At 46.4% G+C, this 17,800-nt stretch overlaps 1 protein-coding gene across 1 annotated transcript; it reads right to left on the bottom strand.

Annotated features, from left to right (window-relative positions):
- Positions 1-5,452: 5,452 nt before the first annotated feature.
- On the bottom strand, positions 5,453-7,279 carry Lcn9 (lipocalin 9). The gene is made up of 6 exons (XM_051183865.1): positions 7,184-7,279; positions 6,767-6,903; positions 6,371-6,444; positions 5,849-5,959; positions 5,623-5,724; positions 5,453-5,484 (listed from the first exon to the last, which is right to left on the bottom strand). The coding sequence occupies exons 1-6, from the start codon at positions 7,277-7,279 to the stop codon at positions 5,453-5,455; spliced, it is 552 nt and encodes a 183-aa protein (XP_051039822.1).
- Positions 7,280-17,800: the final 10,521 nt, after the last annotated feature.

Raw genomic sequence — 17,800 nt, 5'->3', positions numbered from 1 at the left:
TGACTACATCCAGGTGTTCAGGACCCAGGCACAATAGTGAGCCTTCCTCAGGGTCCATATTTAAGCAAGAAAACCATATCCTGGCTGGAAAGTCTCCAGGGTTCCCTTCCATGGCTGCAAAGTTAAGCAAATAGTTACACAAGCCAAAATGCGAGATTAGCAAAAATAATGAGGTCAGGATGACTGTTGCAAAGAGTCCACATCCTTGAGTTGTTTTTCCTTCCTGGAATTGTTTTTCTTAAGCTCCCTTACAGTTACTGGCACTTCACTCAGCAAGACAAAGTTCATCTGAGGTGCCAAAATAGAGTCACCATAGCCAGCATGCAGCCCTTGTCACAGTGGAAGGAACATAAACTGTATCAGGCTGAATCTGTTGATATGGGCCCTGTGAGTAGATATTTTAAGTTTAATATGGAAGCTTGTACTGTTAAAAACAAAGATATCAAAGGCTTGTCTGAATGGTCATCTGAAGCATGTGTCAATAGATGGCCCACTGAAAAGGAGTTAGAGATGCCTGTTATCTCCTTGTCTTAGTGTTGATGAAGGTGTTAGGCTCAGAGAGTGGGCATGCTGTGTAAAACCTAATCCTCCACAGTGGGAAGGCCCAGAAGACATGCCCATCACAAACCCTATATGACCAACATACCGGAAGAGCTTTGTTGTCTCCCTTCTCCTTTGTCAACCTAGGAGTCAGAGACGCTGCTGCTCAGTTGGATGAACTAACTGCAGTGGGTTTAACTGGGCCTCAGAACAGCAGGGGCCAGGTGGCGGCAATGAATTGCCAAAGGCAAGGTAATTATCGTAACTGGCAGCATAGACAAAGCAATGTCCATAACGCCTGACCCAACCCATAATGGGCAACACAGACAAAGTGCTTTATGGTAGCATGATTTGTATGGACTTTTGGTACTGGCTAATCAACCATGTGTTTCCAGGCATGAAATAGTAAGAAGCCTCCAGTGTTCTTATTTGATATGTCTAAACAGAACAATTCTCAAAATGAAAGAAAGGCCACATTGGATCATGGCAAAAGATAGAACTTGGCCTGTAAAACCAGTTTCAAGACTTGAGCCAGTTTGCAGACCCAAAACCCCTTGAATGAAGACATAGTCAAATTCCCCCAAGGAAGGACCTTGATAAAACACCTAAAGGGTTTGCTGCGAGTCTTTCCCCAGAGGGACCTAAGGCCTTTTACTAGGGCAAGGGAGGAAACATAGAAGGGAGGAAACAATCAGGCTTTCTTGGGCCTACTGGATACTGGTTCTGAATTGATGCTGATTTTGGGAAATCCCAAGAAATATGTGGCCTTCCACTTAAAGTAGGGCTTACAGGGGTTGGGTAATTGATGGAGTTTTGGCTGAAGCCTGACTCATAGTAGGTCCATTGGGTCCCCAAATTCATCCTGTGTCTAGTTCCCTCATCTCAATGTGTATAATTGGGATAGAAGTTGGCAGAATTCTCACAATGGCTCCCTGACTGTGGAGTGAGAGCTATTATGGTTGGAAAGGCTAAATATAAGCCTTTAGAGTTGTCTCTTGTAGGGAAAATAATGGATCCAAAATAGCACAACATTCCCAGAAGAATTGCAGAAATTAGTGCCACCATCAAGGACTTGAAATATGCACTACACTTCCCTTTAACTCTCCTACCTGGCCTGTGCATAAGGCAGATGAATTGTGAAGAATGACAGTTGACTATTGAAAACTCAATCCAGTAGTGACTCTAATTGCAGCTGATGTACCAGATGTGGTGTCCTTATCTGAGCATATTAACATCTATCCTGGACATGGTATGCAGCAGCTATTGACCTAGCAAATGCCTTTTTCCAGGTACCTGACCATAAGGACCACCAGAAGCAATTTGCTTTCAGTTAGCAAGGCCAGCAGTGAACATTTACAGTTTTACCTCAAGGATATATTAACTCACCAGCTCTTGTCATAACTTAGGAGGGATTTTGATCATCTGTCTCTTCCACAAAGTATCACATTGGTGTAGTATATCGATGACATTATGCTGGTTGGACCAAGTGAACAGGAGTTAGTAACCACTTTGGAATCATTGGTATCCACCCATATGCATACAAGATGGGAAATAAATCCAACCAAAATTCAAGGGCCTTCTTCTCTGTGAAATCTTAGGAGTTCAGTGGTATGGGGCATGCAGATATTCTTGTCCTGTTTCCTTACCCATTGGGAGGTTGTGGGGCAAGAATCCATAGGACAGGACCAGCCCTAGGGTGTGCAGAAGACAACACGGGGCCCTGGAGACACTTGGCTATGGTCTCATGTCCTTCATGTTGCCCTCTAGGAGGGGACAAAGGTCTCTTAGTGGTCTGCAAGTCTCTGCATGTGCTAGTTAGCTACTTCCTACCATTTTTTCAGGACAGCTGTTATTCTGATCCCCAATTGTAATGATCAATATTGTCAATTTGACAGGCTCTATAATCTTCTGGGAAACAGCCCTTGAGCATGCCTGTGAGGAAGTTCCTTGAGATGGAAGACTGGCCCTACATATCCATGGCAGCATTCCATGGGCGGTGTCCCAGACCAAATAAAAAAGAGCAAGGGTGATGCACGCCATCATTCATCTCTCTCTGCTCCCTGAGTGTGGGTGCGGTGTGACAGCTGCCTCATGTCCCCGCTGTCACTCCTCCACCACAAGGAGTTGTGCCCCTGTGAGCCAAATAAACCCTTACTTCCTTTGGCTGATTTTGCTGCATGTATGAGAAAGTTAATACATGCAGCATCTCCCCTCCCCACCAGGCCCTGATCATGTGGCTGGCTTCCTGCACATCTGTCCCTGCCGTGGTTCAGCACTCGATAACCAAAGCATTCAGAGTCTGGGCTGCCTGGGAGTCTCGGGCACCTCCCACGCACCCAGCAGAGCCATTCTGCCTGCTGGTACGTCCTTCAGAAGGCCACTAAACTTCTTGCCCCCCTGCCCCTCAGCTGGAGTGCTCCAGGACAGACTGCCTCCCAAGCCATAACTTGAAGTAGCCAGCTGGGCTCCTGTCCCAGCAATCACTAATGTTGAGGACTCAGCAGTGTGGAGTCCTCACAGGGCAATCCTACACCCGTCACAGAGCACTGTCAGAGCTAACAGCAGCCAGGTCTGCCCAGCAAGCGTCTTCCAGGGCAGGGACTCCTCCCTCAGACAGGCTGGCGAGAGGCTGGGAGTTGCTCCTCTAGGGTCCTTCACCTACAGCAGGGGAAGCATTTGTCAGAATGTTCCAGGAAGTGTGGACCTCGATCCAGATGACTTGGGAACCTGGGAGGAACCTGGGTTGCCAGGAAAGAAGCAAAAATGGGCTGATGACAGGGCCTGGGACAGGCAGTGGAAGCCAGGCCAAGGTACACTACAGGTGAGGGAATGTCAGTTGAGTCAGAGGGCATACGTATTATCACTTTAACTTTTTATTTGGAGAGGATTGGGATTCACATGCCATCATGAGAAGGAATTCAGGGTGGTCCCCATTTTGCCCAGCCGCCCCCATGGTAACCCTTGTCAACAACAAGCTCAAGACCTAGGTTTATCAATCCTGCCCTGAAAGGTAATGGAGGGATGAGTGTGTATGATAAGTAAGAATGTGTGAATGTGTGTGCATGTACATACATGTGTACATATGTGAGTATGTTTGCTTGTGTGAACATGTGTGTGCCAGAGAGTGTATGTGCACGTGTGTGTGTGTGTGTATATATATATGTATATATATATATATATGTGAGTGAGCATGTGTGTATGTATATATGAGCATGTTTGCCTGTGTGATATGTGTGCATGTGTGAGTGGGCATGGGTCTGTATGAGTATATATGTGTATGTGCATGTGGGCTTATGTGTATGTAATGTATGTATATGTGCACATGTGCATGCATATGTGTGTATATGTGAGTGATCCTGTACATATATATGTATATATACATGCATTGCTCACATGTGCATATGAGTGAATAAGTGTATGTGTGAGCATATGAGCATGTACATGTTCATGTATGCATGTGACAGTGTGTGCACGTGTGTGTTTGGTGCTAAGCATTCTATCAGTTGTGTAGGGCTGTGTATCCACCGCCTCTGTCCTTCAGTGACAGTACTGATCAGCACAGCTGGGGTCATATCGCTGCCATTTATAGCCACATTCACTTCTCTTCCTGACTCACTGTCCCCTAATCTGTCCCTTTTCCCACAGTTTGCCATTGTTCTTTTTATGCTGACCCAATCCCCTGGCTTGCTGCAGGCTGTCACCTGTTGCAGGCTGTGATCATGAAGGAAGCTGCTGTGAGCATTTGTGTGGGTACAGCTTTCACGTCTCTCTGCCACATGCCCAGTAGGGTCACTGTCAGCCTACAAACCACCGTGATATCACTTCTGTCTCTTGTGTGTTCACCAACATGTGGAACAGAGCCTTATCCCAGCTGGCCTGTGTAGTGAGGTAGTCCTTCTGTAGCACTGACCACGCCCATTGGGGGGTGGAGCGATGGGCGGAGGTGACCTGAGGAAGGAGGTCGGAGGGGGCCAGGAAGGCGCTCTCTTTCTGGCATGACTCGGACAGGAGAGGATCGGGTTGAATTTCCTGGTGTTCATCTGTCTAGGTTGTAAGTTATTTCTCCCTGAATAAACATCTATTCGGCCTATTTGTTTATCCTGATCCTTATTTACCGCAATAGGCCTGCTATCGCTAATCCCCCAGGGAGTCTAGTCCCAGAGCTGGTCAGACAGGGACTCAGCTCATCTGAAGAATATCAGGCCTTACAGGCTTGCTGTCTTTGTAGAACCTCACGAGAGTGTGTCCTTTAAGAGGTGACTCTGGTGCCAGTCTCTGGGATGTTCTGAGGGCCATTCCCAAGAAAGGAACCCAAACTGCCAAATGCTATTTCCCCATACATGTGCCTGTCTTCATGCTGAGACCAAAGGAAGGATTTTATTTGGCAAGAGTCTTCTGACATCAGGAGACATCAGTTGGGATGCCTGGGTGACTTAAATCTAATGATGGAGGAGGAGATGTAGTCACAGAAGGCCATGTGAAGACAGAGGCAAAGACTGGGAGATGTGACCGCAGGCCAGTATCAGGAAGAGGATGCCCAGTGCTGGCTCCACAATGCCTGGATCTCAGGTCTTTGGGCCATAGAGCTGCAAGACAGTAAACCTCAAGTTCTACACTTTACTGAACACAATTTCTAGCATAGCTCTACAGGGCCATGTTTCCTGCTCAATTAAGACATACTACATAAGGCCCCACTCAACCCGATTCTGGGAATACATCACACAATCTTCTACAAAAAGCTGGCTTCTGTGGAACAGGCAGAGTGTGAGCTCTGAGGCATGCTGCTTATGGTCACTCTGGGTGGGCCTCCCCCCAGCTTCTGACACTGGCTCTGTACTACCCTGCCCAGCTCCCAACACTCTGTGATGCATGTCTTGCATTCAGATCAAAATGCACATACCAGAAGGCCTGGCTAGTTCTTCTGTGGGCTGGCGTAGCAGTTCTCTGGGGAGACATGGGGATGTCAGATGACTTGCTGAGCCTCCCCTAACCCCCACCCAATCCTCAAGTGTCTGTGCCAGGTACACCAAGCTGCAGTGCTGCCTTCTCTGAACCCTTTCTGAGTCAGAGCAGGGAGCCTACCTTTGTTTGTCAAGCTGATGATATTTTGTGAATCCAGTCCATAATTTTTGCAGGTGTTTATAAATCTTTTCAGGTAAGACCTGTCAAGCTCTGGGATGCGTCCTGGGGACAAATTTGGGACTTTGAGTTGGGGAGGGGTCCCAAGGCACCATTCCATCATGTGTAAAGGCCCATGGGAGACCCCCTACCAGTAGCTGGGATTCCAAGCAGACAGGGGTCAGGTTACCATAGAGTGCCAGCACATGGGTCTCAGTTCCATTCTTGATGTTCTCCATGTAGAAGGTGGCATACATTCTGTAGTCAGTCTCCAAGAGCAGCACCTTGTTTTCCCCCTCATCTGCATAGAGATATAGCTCAGCACACCCTCTGTCCGGGCACTGGGGTACCACCGAGTGCCATGTGACTTATGTAGCTTTTGTTAAGCAGGCATTGGAAGTAGGAGTCTGGGGGCCCAGTGCTGGCTCAGGAGGAGGCTGCGGTATGGAAGTGTGGGTAGAGGGGTCTCATGGCACCTATTTGTCTGCCTGAAGATGGACCTTTGCGTGCTGCCCCCACAAGCACTCTGCCTCCCTGGTAGTTCCAGGCTAGTGATATCCAGAGAGAGGGCTGGGCTGGGGACCCCTGAGTTGCCGCTAGGCTGGGGTGCTCTTGCTTTAGGGTTGGGGTGAGTGCTCACCAGAGTGGGCAAGGCCTCAGCATAAAAGATCCCTCTGGCTGTCAGAGCAGGAAGGACAAGGGTTCCACTTACAGGCAATGGTGAACTCCCCATTATTCATTGTCTTTTCACAAACCATGGCCACAGCTACACATTCTCCTTGCACCCTGGAGGACAGTGAGGGGAGGGACTTAGAGCACGCACCAGCTCCTCCCCGCTGCCTGGGTCACTGCAGAAAGTCATCGAGCCCTCAAGCCCTAGTACATTGGCTTCCATAACTCCCCAGCTCAGAAGAGGCCTTTCACCTTTTCTCACCAGGAGGAGGACAGAACACAGCAACAGGCCAGAGCACCCCCAAGAGAAGATCCCCAAGGGAAGAGGTGGTGACGGCTCACACACTGGCCCAGGTGTTCAGGTGTGTGAGTGTATGAAGCCATGGGAACACAGTCTCCCCTAGTTTCAGCTTGGGGGGAGGGCAGCAACACGCACATGAAGAAGAAGTTAAACTTCAGGCTGCCATTCTTTAAGAGATTGATGTTCTGTATTAAGATCCTCAGGTCTCCGTTCTCTTCAATGCGTGTCATGTTGTTTGAGGCCATAAAAATAGGGCACCAGACCCCGGAAATCTGGAAGGAAAGGCTGAGTTATGGGAGTCCTGGTACAGCCCTGGGGCTGCTTGGCCCCCATGGCCACACTCCTGGGTGAGTCCCTGAACACTAGCTCCAAGCTGGGACCCCCTTTCGCCTTCCCAGCCCTCCCCGTGCCTCATTCCTCCCAGGCTCCTCTGAACCCTCTGGCTGCTATCATAGTTGGGGCTGGGAAGGTCTCTCGTGGCCCAGACACCCTTTTTCCAGGTCCAGTGCTCCACTCAGTCAAGGGAGGACAGGTGTTCTTCGTGAAGCCCACCCTGGCCATGTTGTAGTTCCTCCGCACAACAACTTCCTTGTTGAACTGTGCAGCGGCAAGACTCAGCACCAGGCCCAGCACCGGCAGTACTACCATGCTCTCCGGTGGACACCTTGGCCTGCGTCTCATTCCCTTATGCTCCTTTCTGTTCTGTGGTTGACAGCCTCTGCAGACAGCCTGTCCACACACATCCTGTGTTCTGTTGGAAGGTGGCCAAAGGCCCCCACTCAACTGTTCACATCCTAGAGCTGGCTGCAGAACCCACTTGACCTGATGTGTAACTGGGTCAGAAAGTGAAAGGGGAAGTTGGGACCATCAGGTCCTTGGACCCAGGCCAGCATGCTGAAACAATGTAAGACACGGAGCCCTTGCTCTGTCTCTCCAAGCTGGGGAGGAAGAACTCAGAGCCTAGGTGTTCAAGTCCCATCTTCACACCCTGTCTGGCCTCAGGGTTTATGTTTGAGGGAGTTTGGCTTCTTACCAGTCATCTGCATGGCATGCAGCAGGCCTGCATCAGAGCCACCTACCCTGCCTGGTGGATGTCACTGAATATAGGATGTGACTCCAAAACTCCAGGAAAAGAACCCGGGTGAGGGAGTACTCATGAAGTCAACCCCGAGGGAAAGCTGAGGGGTCCTGAACGATATTCTGTACTTTGAGGGTACAATGATTCAAGCATATAGATACAGGGTCAGATGTGTCCCTATCCCTGCTGGAGACTTGCTGTGGGAGGTGGTGGTGAGGCGTGTCCTGGAAATGTCTGCACAGCTCCTACAGGTGTGTCACAGGCTCCCACCGCCTCCGGGGACAAGTGCGTTGGTGGCAGTGGAAGAGAGGCGTTACTCCTTTGAAGAAATAAGACTAAACTTGGCAGCCAGGGCCGGAAGATCTCAGCCCCCCCAGGTAATCCAGAGGGCAGACGCCCACTGGCTGCCATTTCCCTACTTAGGTGGTTCTGCCATCTATCTGCCCTGGGCTGATGTGGTTCTGATAGAGGAAGGGGCCCCAGCTGTCCATGGGCACCTGGCAGGTGACAAGCATTGTCAGCCATCACTGAAACTACATACAGATAATGTCAATGATAAGTTCTTTGACTTCTAAGCACACTTTCTTTTGATCCTTATCCTATTAATAGGGATGGGGCAATATGACTCCATTGCTGTTGACCTGTTCCCCCAGCTCTTTTGAGCAAAGAGCTGTCAGTCCAACAAATGCACACACACACACACACACACACACACACCACACACACACCATTCCACACTGTTGATTTGAACTTCAAGTGACTCCATGATTTTTTCTACTCAGGCTAGAGGTGGCTCACATGTCCTGGTGGCCTGGCAAAGGAACTGCTGTGAGTGGTAGAAAAGAAGCAGTGTTATGATTGGTGCAAACACAAATCTTATTTGCATAACAAGTTTGCTATGACTGGAATGAAACACCTCAAAATCTGGTTTGATGAGCTCTCTGATATGGCCTCCTTTGCTGTCTTCCCTGGTATTGCAGCATTGGGTCCAATAAAAACCTTTTCTTGAGCCAGGCTTTGGTGGCGCATGCCTTTAGTCCCAGCACGCGGGAGGCAGAGGCAGGCAGATCTCTGTGAGTTCGAGGCCAGCCTGATCTACAGAGCCAGTTCCAGGACAGGCTCCAAAGCAATACAGAGAAACCCTGTCTCAAAAAACCAAAAGCAACAAAACCCCCAAAAACCTTTCCTTGAATGTGATTTTATTTTTGTTTGTAAGTTTGTTTGAGACAAGGTTTCATGTAGCCAAAGATGACCATGAATTTTTTTATCATCTTGCCTTCATTTCCCAAGTGCAGGCATATGCCACCATGTTTAGTTTGACTGGTCTTGCCTATATCCGGTGTGAGCTGAGCTAGCTACACACACACACACACACACACACACACACACACACACACACACGCTAGAAGTAGGAGAGACAATGGAGCAGCATCAACTCCAGAGGCATCAGAGCTGGCACGCCAGGCTGCAGATGTGACAGAGCAGCCAGCTGCTTGACAGCTGACAGGGAGTGCTGCTGAGCAGTGGGCAGGCCAAGCTGCAAAAACAGCAGATCATCTGGCTGTACAGACATCTGCAAAGCAGCAGCATTGGTGAGAGGCAGCCAGCAGCCTAGTCAGAAACAAGAGAAGTGGAGGCAAAAAGAGGGCGGAGACGGAAGCTGAAGGACAGAAAGTTGTAAAGGGTCAGAGAGGAACTGCCCCAGGCTCTGGGCACTTGAAGTGTTCCCAAGAGCTGTCCAGACTACAGAACCAAGGGCCTCAGACACCCCAGGGCTGAAAGCTAAAACGCTGCCCATTGCCAAGAGCTGAGGAATCCTTACTTTACAGGCTGAACAAGGCTATAAGGCTTCAAGGATTGAAGGGTTTGGCTACCTAAAACCACCCAAGATCTTTGACACTAGAGGGCGCCACAAGCTGCTGCTCTTGTCTGACATTTGCCATCCAACATCCAGAGAATTAAAAAGCTACCAAAGTTGACCCATGAACTATATAGGTGGAGCAAAAGGACACCAACCAGATGATTAGCAACCAGGTCAGAAGTCCCAGAAAAGATTCCTTCTGTGGTCCATCTTGAGGGAAAGGTGAGTGAGTCTGAGCCTTGGTTTGTGGGTACCACCTCTTCTCTATTTGCATAGCCATGGATGCTTGATGAGTATGCAAGAGCCCACATGCCACTCTGCAAGGCTCATGGCTCCCTGCAGCCGGCTCCCTTCCAAACAAGCCCAGATTCTGTCAGGAGGTGGAGGGGGACACATTTCTTAGTCACACAGGTCCCAGAGGGACTTTCAGAAAAGGGCAAGAATTCATGTTTCAGGTAAGCAATACATAAACATCTCTACTTTCCTAGGAGAAATGTCCAAACTTCCCTTCTAGGTCTCTCCAGCTGGGTCTTGGAGGTCCAGCTGCAAGTCACAGGTGGTTGTGAACTGCCTGACGTGGGTGCTGGGGATCAGTCACATCCTCTGGAAGGGAGGCCAGTGCTCTTTGGGGCTGAGAATCTCTCCAGCACTGTATTCTGCTTTTGTGTAATTCTTCCTCTAATAGTTGGAGAAGGAGAGCTATAACCATTCCTAAGATGCCAAAATGATATGAGTAAAACTCACCCAAGGAAATACTTGGCATTGCTATTCGTATTAAGGTTTTAAGTGAAGGACCCACCTCCAAGGGGCCACAGGCAGTGCTCCCAGATCGATGACAGGAGGAGGATGTAATGCTCCTGTAAGAGACAGGAAGCAAGACACAGACTAGGAAAAATGGAGACAGACATGTCTAGACATTTTTCTTATAAGTGATTCTAGATCCTGTTGTCAGCAATGAACTTCACAAACCCCTGAGATTATAGAGAGGGAGCTGTACCCATACCCTTGGACAACAATGTCTCAATGGGAACAACACTCTCTATAAGCAAATCTGTGTTCTAGAAATGAGTCAAACACCTTCTAGTTGGTATCCTATGAGGCTATGGCTCCCTGATGTTCTCTAAGAAATGGGTCAAACTTCTCAGTTTTGTTATACTGAAATACCTAAGGCAGGTTATTTTATAAGGAAAGAAAAGCTTTGTTTTGGCTCATGGTTCTGGAGTATCAAGATCAAAGGGTCATATCTGGGGATGGAACTTCTGCTGGCAGAGTCCTGAGAGACAGGAGGCCAATGTGTGTGTGTGTGTGTGTGTGTGTGTGTGTGTGTGTGTGTGTGTGTGTGTATGCACTGCTGAATGACTTCTGGGTCAAGACAAACAAAAAATTAAAGACTTCCCTTGAGCCCAATGAAAATGCATGTACAACATACTCAAACTTATGGGGCACAAGGAAAGCAGTGCAGAGTGCCTAGGTAAAGGAACTGGAGTGGCCTCATATTAGCAACTTAATAGCACACCTGACAGCTCTAGAACAAAAAGAAGCAAGCATATCCAAGAGGAGTAGATGGCAGGAAATGATCAAACTCAGGGTTAAAACCAATAAAATAGAAACGAAGAGAACAATACAATGAATCAATGACACAAAGAGTTGATTCTAGGGTAAAATCAACAAGATAGAAAAACCTTTATCCAAACTAACTAAAAGGCAGAGGAAGAATATCCGAATTGAAAAAAATCAGAGACAAAGTGGGAGGGGATATAACAACAGATACCTAGGAAATCCAAACAACTATCAGGTCATTTTAAAAATCTGTACTCCTCAAAATTGGAAAAATATAAAACAAATGGATAATTTTATTGATAACAATCAATTAGCAAAGTTAAATCAAGATTAGACAAATAATTTAAACAGACCTATAGCCCCCAAGAAAATAGTAGAAGTCATGAAAAGTCTCCCAACCAAAGAAAAAAAAAGTTCAAGGCCAGGAAGTTTTAGTGCAAAATTCTACTAGACTTTCAAAGGAGAATTAACTTTACTATTTTTTAAATTAATATACAAAATAGAAATAAAAGGGACATTCCCAAATTCATTTTATGAGGCCACAGCCACCCTAATACCCAAAACACACATGATTCAAAAAAGCATGAGAATTACAAACCAATTCTCTTATGAACATAAATGTAAAATTACTCAACAAAATACCACAAGAACACATAAAAAAGATCATCCACCATCATCAATAGGCTTCATCCTGGAGATGCAAGGATGGTTCAAAATACAAAAATCAGTCAGTGTAATCCACCATATAAACACATGAAAGAAAAAAAAAAAAAAACCACATGATCATCTCTTTAGATGCTGAAAAAGCCTTTGACAAATTCCAACACCCCTTCATAATAAAAGTATTGGAGGAATCAGGGATACAAGAAACATACCTAAACATAATATAGGCAATTTAAAGCAAGCCTTTAGCTAACATCAAGTTAAACAGAGAGAAACTCAAAGCAATTCCACTAAAATCAGGAATAAGACAAAGCTATCCACTCTCTCCATATCTACTCAATATAGTACTGAAGTTCTAGCTGGAGGAGATCAAAGGGATATAAATTAGATAGGAAGAAGTCAAACTTTCACTATTTGCAGATGATATGATAGTTTGCATAAGTGACCCCAAAAATTCCCCCATGGAATCCTTATAGCTGTCAAACACCTCTAGTAGTGGCTGGAAACAAGATTAACTAAAAGAAAAAAAAAATTAGTAGCCCTCATATATGCAAATGACAGAGGGACTGAGAACTGAGAAAGACATCAGGGAAACAATATCTTTAACAATAAGCACAGATAATATAAATGGTGTAACTCTAACCAAGCAAGTGAAGCAAGTGAAAGACATGTATGACAAAAATTTCAAGTCTTTGAAGAAAGAAATTAAAGAAGGTATCAGAAGATGGAAAGCTCTCCCATGTTCATGGATTGGCAGAATTAACAATAAAACTGAACATCTTGCTAAAGACAATCTACAGATTTGATACAATCCCTATCAAAATTACAACACAATTCTTTACAGACATTGAAAGGACAATACATAATTCAATATGGAAAAACAAAAAACCCAGGAAATCTAAAGCAATCCTGAACAAGAGAAGACTTCTAGAGGCACCACTGTCCCTGATTTCAAGCTGTACTACAGAGTTTTAGTAATAAACACTGCATGGTATTGGCATAAAAACAGAGTGGTTGATCAGTGGAATCAAATCAAAGACCCAGACATAACTCCACACACCTATGAACACCCGATTTTTGATAAAGAAGCCAAAAATACACAATGGAAAAAAGAAATTGTCTTCAACATATGGTGCTGATCTGACTGGATGTCAGCATGTATAATAATGCAAATAGATTCATATTTATCATCCTTCACAAAACTTGAGTCCAAGTGGATCAAAGACCTCAACGTAAAACCAGACACAGTGAACCTGATAGAATAGAAACTAGGGACTATCCTTGAATGCATTGACACAGGCATCAACTTTCAGAACAGAACACCAACAGTGCAGGCACTAAGATCAACAATTAGTAAATGGGACCTAATGAAGCTGAAAAGCTTCTGTAAGGCAAAGGACACCATCAATAGGACAAAACATCAGCCTACAAACTGGGAAAAGACTTTTGCCAACTCCACATCTGATAAGGAGCATATGTATGTATGTATGCATGTATGTATATATATATATATATATATATATATATATATATATATATATTAGACATCAACAAACCAAATAGTCCTATTAAAAATGGGGTATAGATCTAAACAGAATTTTCTCAATAGAGGACTCTTAAATGGTAGAAAAACACTTGAAATGTTTGACATGCTTAGCTATCAGGGAAATGCAAATCAAAGCTACTTTGAGAGTCCATCTTACTCCAATCAGAAAGGCTAAGATCAACACTAGTGACAGCCAGTGCTGGCAAGGGTGTGGAACAAGAGGAACACTCCTGCATTGCTGGTGGGTGAGCAAGCGTCCAGCCACTGTGGCGATGAGTGTGGCAGAAAACTGGGCATTGATCTGCCTGAAGACCCAGCTATACTACACTTGGGTGTATATCCAAAACAGCCACTCCATCCCACCACAAGGACTCGCTCAACTATGTTTATAGAAGCTTATTCATAACAGCCAGGGCCTGGAAACAACCTAGATGTCCCTCAACTGAAGAATGGATAAAGAAATTGTGGAACCTTTACACAACGGAGAATTACTCACTGTTTTTTGTTTTGTTTTGTGTTTTGTTTTTAAATGAAACCATGGATAGAACTAGAAAAAAAATCATCAGACCCAGAAAGATAAACATGGTGCATGATCACTTATGAATGGATATTAGCTGTTAAGTAAAAGATGATCACACTACACTACACAGACCCAGAGAGGCTAAGTAACTAGGAGGGCTCCAGGGGAGATGCATGGATCCTCCTGGGAAGGGATGGACTGGGGATGGGTGAGTATGGGAACAGGGGGGTCAGGCAGGGGAGAGAGAGATGGAGGGAGAGAGTACAGGGAGAGATGACTGGAATTGGGGGGTTTTGGAGGGGTGATGTGGAAAGCTAGTACTGTAGAAATTTCCTGGAACCTCTGAGGGTGATCCTAGGGAGAATTTATAGTAATGGAGGATATGAAGCCTGAACAGGCCATCTACTGTAATCAGGCAAGGCTTGGGGATTCAATTCCTGGCTGAGTTTTGTGAACACATTTCTTCCACAGCAGATAATAAACAGTAAACCATAATTGACAGGGACTCTGACAGGGTGGTGTCAGTGCTGCTGGCTGTGGGGACTTAGGTGCTGCTGTGGCTGGGACCTGGGGTGAACAGCCTGTGTAGGGCGGTGTGGGCCTCAGACATCCGTGCTAGAAGAGTGTCCATGTTGAGGAAAGGGACAGGGAGAGATGCTGGTTACGTGAGGCAGTGAGGGTCAGACAGACAGGAAGCACCAGACTTCCTGAGGATGGAGTATTAAGGAGGCGGGCACCAGAATTCACCTGTCTCCTGACCTCAGACACAACAGACATTGTGAAGAATGGAACCACCTCTAGGTGGAGACACACCCTGGCCTCCTCCCTCAAGGTTTGATTAAGTGGGCAAGTCAGGGACTTGGCTCAGGGAACCACCCCTAGGAATATGGACTAGCCTTAGAATATATTACCTTTCCTTCCCAGCATTCTTAGGGATGGCCTGCCATTCTGAGTCCTGATTCAGAAGGGTGTGACTATTCTCTCTCTCTCTCTCTCCCTCCCTCCCCCTCCCTCTCCCTCTCCCCCTCCCCCTCCCTCTCCCTCTCCCTCTCCCTCTCCCCCTGAGACAGGGGTTCTCTTTGTAGCCCTGGATGTCCCTGTAGCTCTATAGATCCAGCTGGTATTGAACTCGCAGATATCTGCCTGCCTCTTCCTCCTAAGTGCTGGGCCTAAAGGTGTGTGCCACCACCACCTGGATTTTATTCTCTTCTTTTTCTTTTGGATGCTGCTGGCAGCTTAAGGATGTGTTTAAACTTACCTCACACATTAGGTGTCTTAGTTACAGTTTCTATTGCTATGAAGAGACACCATGACTACAGCAACTCTTACAAGGAAAGCATTTAATTGCGGTAGCTCACTTAACAGTTTTGGAGGTTCAGTCCATTATCATCATAGTAGGGAGCATGGCGGTGTGCATGCAGATACGGTACTGGCTACATCTTGATCAGAAGGCAACAGGAAATGATCTCAAACACTGGGCAGTATCTTGAGCACAGGAAATCTCAAAGCCCCACAATGACACACTTCCTCCAACAAGGTCATACTCCAACAAAGCCACACCTCCTAATAGTGCCACTCCCTACGAGCTTATGGGGGCCAATTACATTCAAACTACCACATGGGTTTCCTTATTTTTCAAAGGTAGAATGAGCAAACAAATAAATGTAGGGTTATGTTATAATCACATATAGCTACCTGGTGATAGCGGATGCATATGATGCCTAAAATGAAAAGCGTCTATCATTGGCCAAAGAATATATAAACAAGAGTCTAAGAAACTATAAGAAGGGCTTCACTCTTTAGTCATGGACAGTCAGCATAAACAAATAGGCCGAATAGATGTTTATTCAGGGAGAAATAACTTACAACCTAGACAGATGAACACCACCAAGTTCAACCGGATGCTCTCTTCTATGCATCCCACCAGCAACAGAGCATTCCAGCTCCTCCTCAGACATCCTTCCACAGGTCACTTCCGCCCCTGGCTCCACCCCCCAATGGGCGTGGCCAGTGCCACGGAAGGAAACAAAGTGAATACCCCACTACAAAAGGGCTCCTCTCTATCATACAAGACACACAGCACACATGCCATTCTCAACCTCCCTGCCAGGAAATGCCACAACAGAAGAAACAAAGCAAAAGAGTATTCTAAGAAAGTCTTTCATGTTTCCACTGGGACTAAGTCATGCCACCTGGTCGTGAAGAGAGCTGGCCAGGTGCCATTGTGATGCTGGTGACATCACCATTAACAGAAGATTCACACACCACAAAAGCAGTGGCTACACTTAGGTAATTCACATGGCAAAGTCCCAGAGATATACTCCCTGGGAAACACTGGTCCTGAAGGAACGATTTGGCTGTATCCTAACACCACCCTGATCTGAGGTAAGGGGCTTTTGGGACTTCTCGGACAATTGTGTCTGGGAGCCAGGCTCAACGGTGCACACCTGTAATCCCAGCATCTGGGAGGCTAAGGCAGGAAGATTATTGTGAGATCAAGGCCAATCTGGGCAACAGAATGAGACCCTGTTTCAGAAAACAAAACAAAATATTGTGTGTACACAGCATCCTCTGACCTTGGCTTCTGAATTTGTTGCTGGTGCCTCAAGGTTCACTGGGAACCAGCTAGGAACAGAGCAGCTGGCGGACAGACCACGGCTCCCCTGTCCATGTATTCCCAATAGTAGTGAGCTTAAAGATGTAAATTTTAAAACTGCAAGGGTAATTCTTAGCAGGGTAAGGTTTCATGAGGAATTGACCAGTAGAGCCATCTGTGATGTCCCATTTTCCAGTAGCCATGTGACAAAGGGCAAAAGAGACAGGTGAATTTATTTTATACATTTGTTCCATGAGTTTCTACATCTGGACCACAACACAATCACATCAGTGGGTAAGCAATATAAGATTACAAAGGAGACCTTTAACCTGTGTTTTCATGCTGTGCTTGCTTTCCAAAGCAAGCATGTTCTGTGCACTTAGAGCCCAGTTCAACTCAGGGCCAGCCCCACCCTCTCCCAACCACTCCCTCAGCAGTAGGTCATCAGAGTCCTCCACTGCACTCGGGCATGCTGCCATATGGCACATTGGACATAGTGTCCAAACAGATCCGAGTGAAACCTCCAAGCTAGGCTGCATGCCAACTGGAGCTCAGATTCAGCTTTGAAACCTCCCGCCCTTGATGTGGCCGCTGATCCTCTTTGCAGTCTCTGCATAAATGGCAGTCTGTACGTAAATGTCTTACCGTGCCTGCTGGGGAAGAAATGACAAAGTCAACTTTGAAGGCAGAATTTATTGGCTCAGTTTAGGATGACCTCATCATCATGATCTCTCCCCATTGCCTCAAACACACGATAGGATTCGTGGCAGTTATTTCATCAGAGCAAGACAGGCTTGCAGTCTAGGGAGACAAGTGGCTGGTGTGCAAGCATAAGAATCTGAGTTCAATTTCTGGAACCCACGTAAAAGCTGGATGTGGCATATGGCTGGAGTGCCAGAACTAAGGGGGCCAAAACAGGTGGATTCTAGAGATTTTTGCCAGTTGGCTTAGGCAAAGTGAAAAGTTCAGGCTCAGAGAGACCTGCTTCAAAAAAAAAGTAAGGTGGAGAGCAATTGAAGGCACTCAACATCAGCCTCTCTGTACAACACCACACACACACACACACACACACACACACACACACACACACACACACACAGATGGACTTGCTTCTCCAGGAAACACAAGAAGAGTCAGCACATTCCAATTTTTTGAGGATCACTCCAAAGGTACTTCAAACAGAATAGAGATAACCCTAAGCCCCCTCACTGAATGTTCTAAGAAGGAACTCTTGAGTTAGTGTCCAAATATGTGCAGATGCTAACCTACCATTGGGGGTGTTGGGATGCAGTGGCTCTATTTAACTCACACTTAGAACCTTCTTTTCCTTCCCTCCTCCAGGAAG

The sequence above is a fragment of the Phodopus roborovskii genome, unplaced genomic scaffold (genome assembly GCF_943737965.1).
Source record: "Phodopus roborovskii unplaced genomic scaffold, PHOROB, whole genome shotgun sequence".
Lineage (NCBI taxonomy): Eukaryota > Metazoa > Chordata > Mammalia > Rodentia > Cricetidae > Phodopus > Phodopus roborovskii.
Note: the sequence above shows the minus strand (reverse complement) of the source record. Positions and strands in the feature narration are given on the sequence as shown.

Bases quoted from the DNA above. Each gene is read 5' to 3' on its own strand.
- Lcn9 (XM_051183865.1), bottom strand. From the start codon at position 7,279: ATGGTAGTACTGCCGGTGCTGGGCCTGGTGCTGAGTCTTGCCGCTGCA. The intron at 5,725-5,848 runs GTAACCTGACCC...ATTTGTCCCCAG, and splicing joins CCATGTGCTGGCACTCTATG to GACGCATCCCAGAGCTTGAC. The intron at 5,485-5,622 runs GTAGGCTCCCTG...ATGTCTCCCCAG, and splicing joins CATCAGCTTGACAAACAAAG to AGAACTGCTACGCCAGCCCA.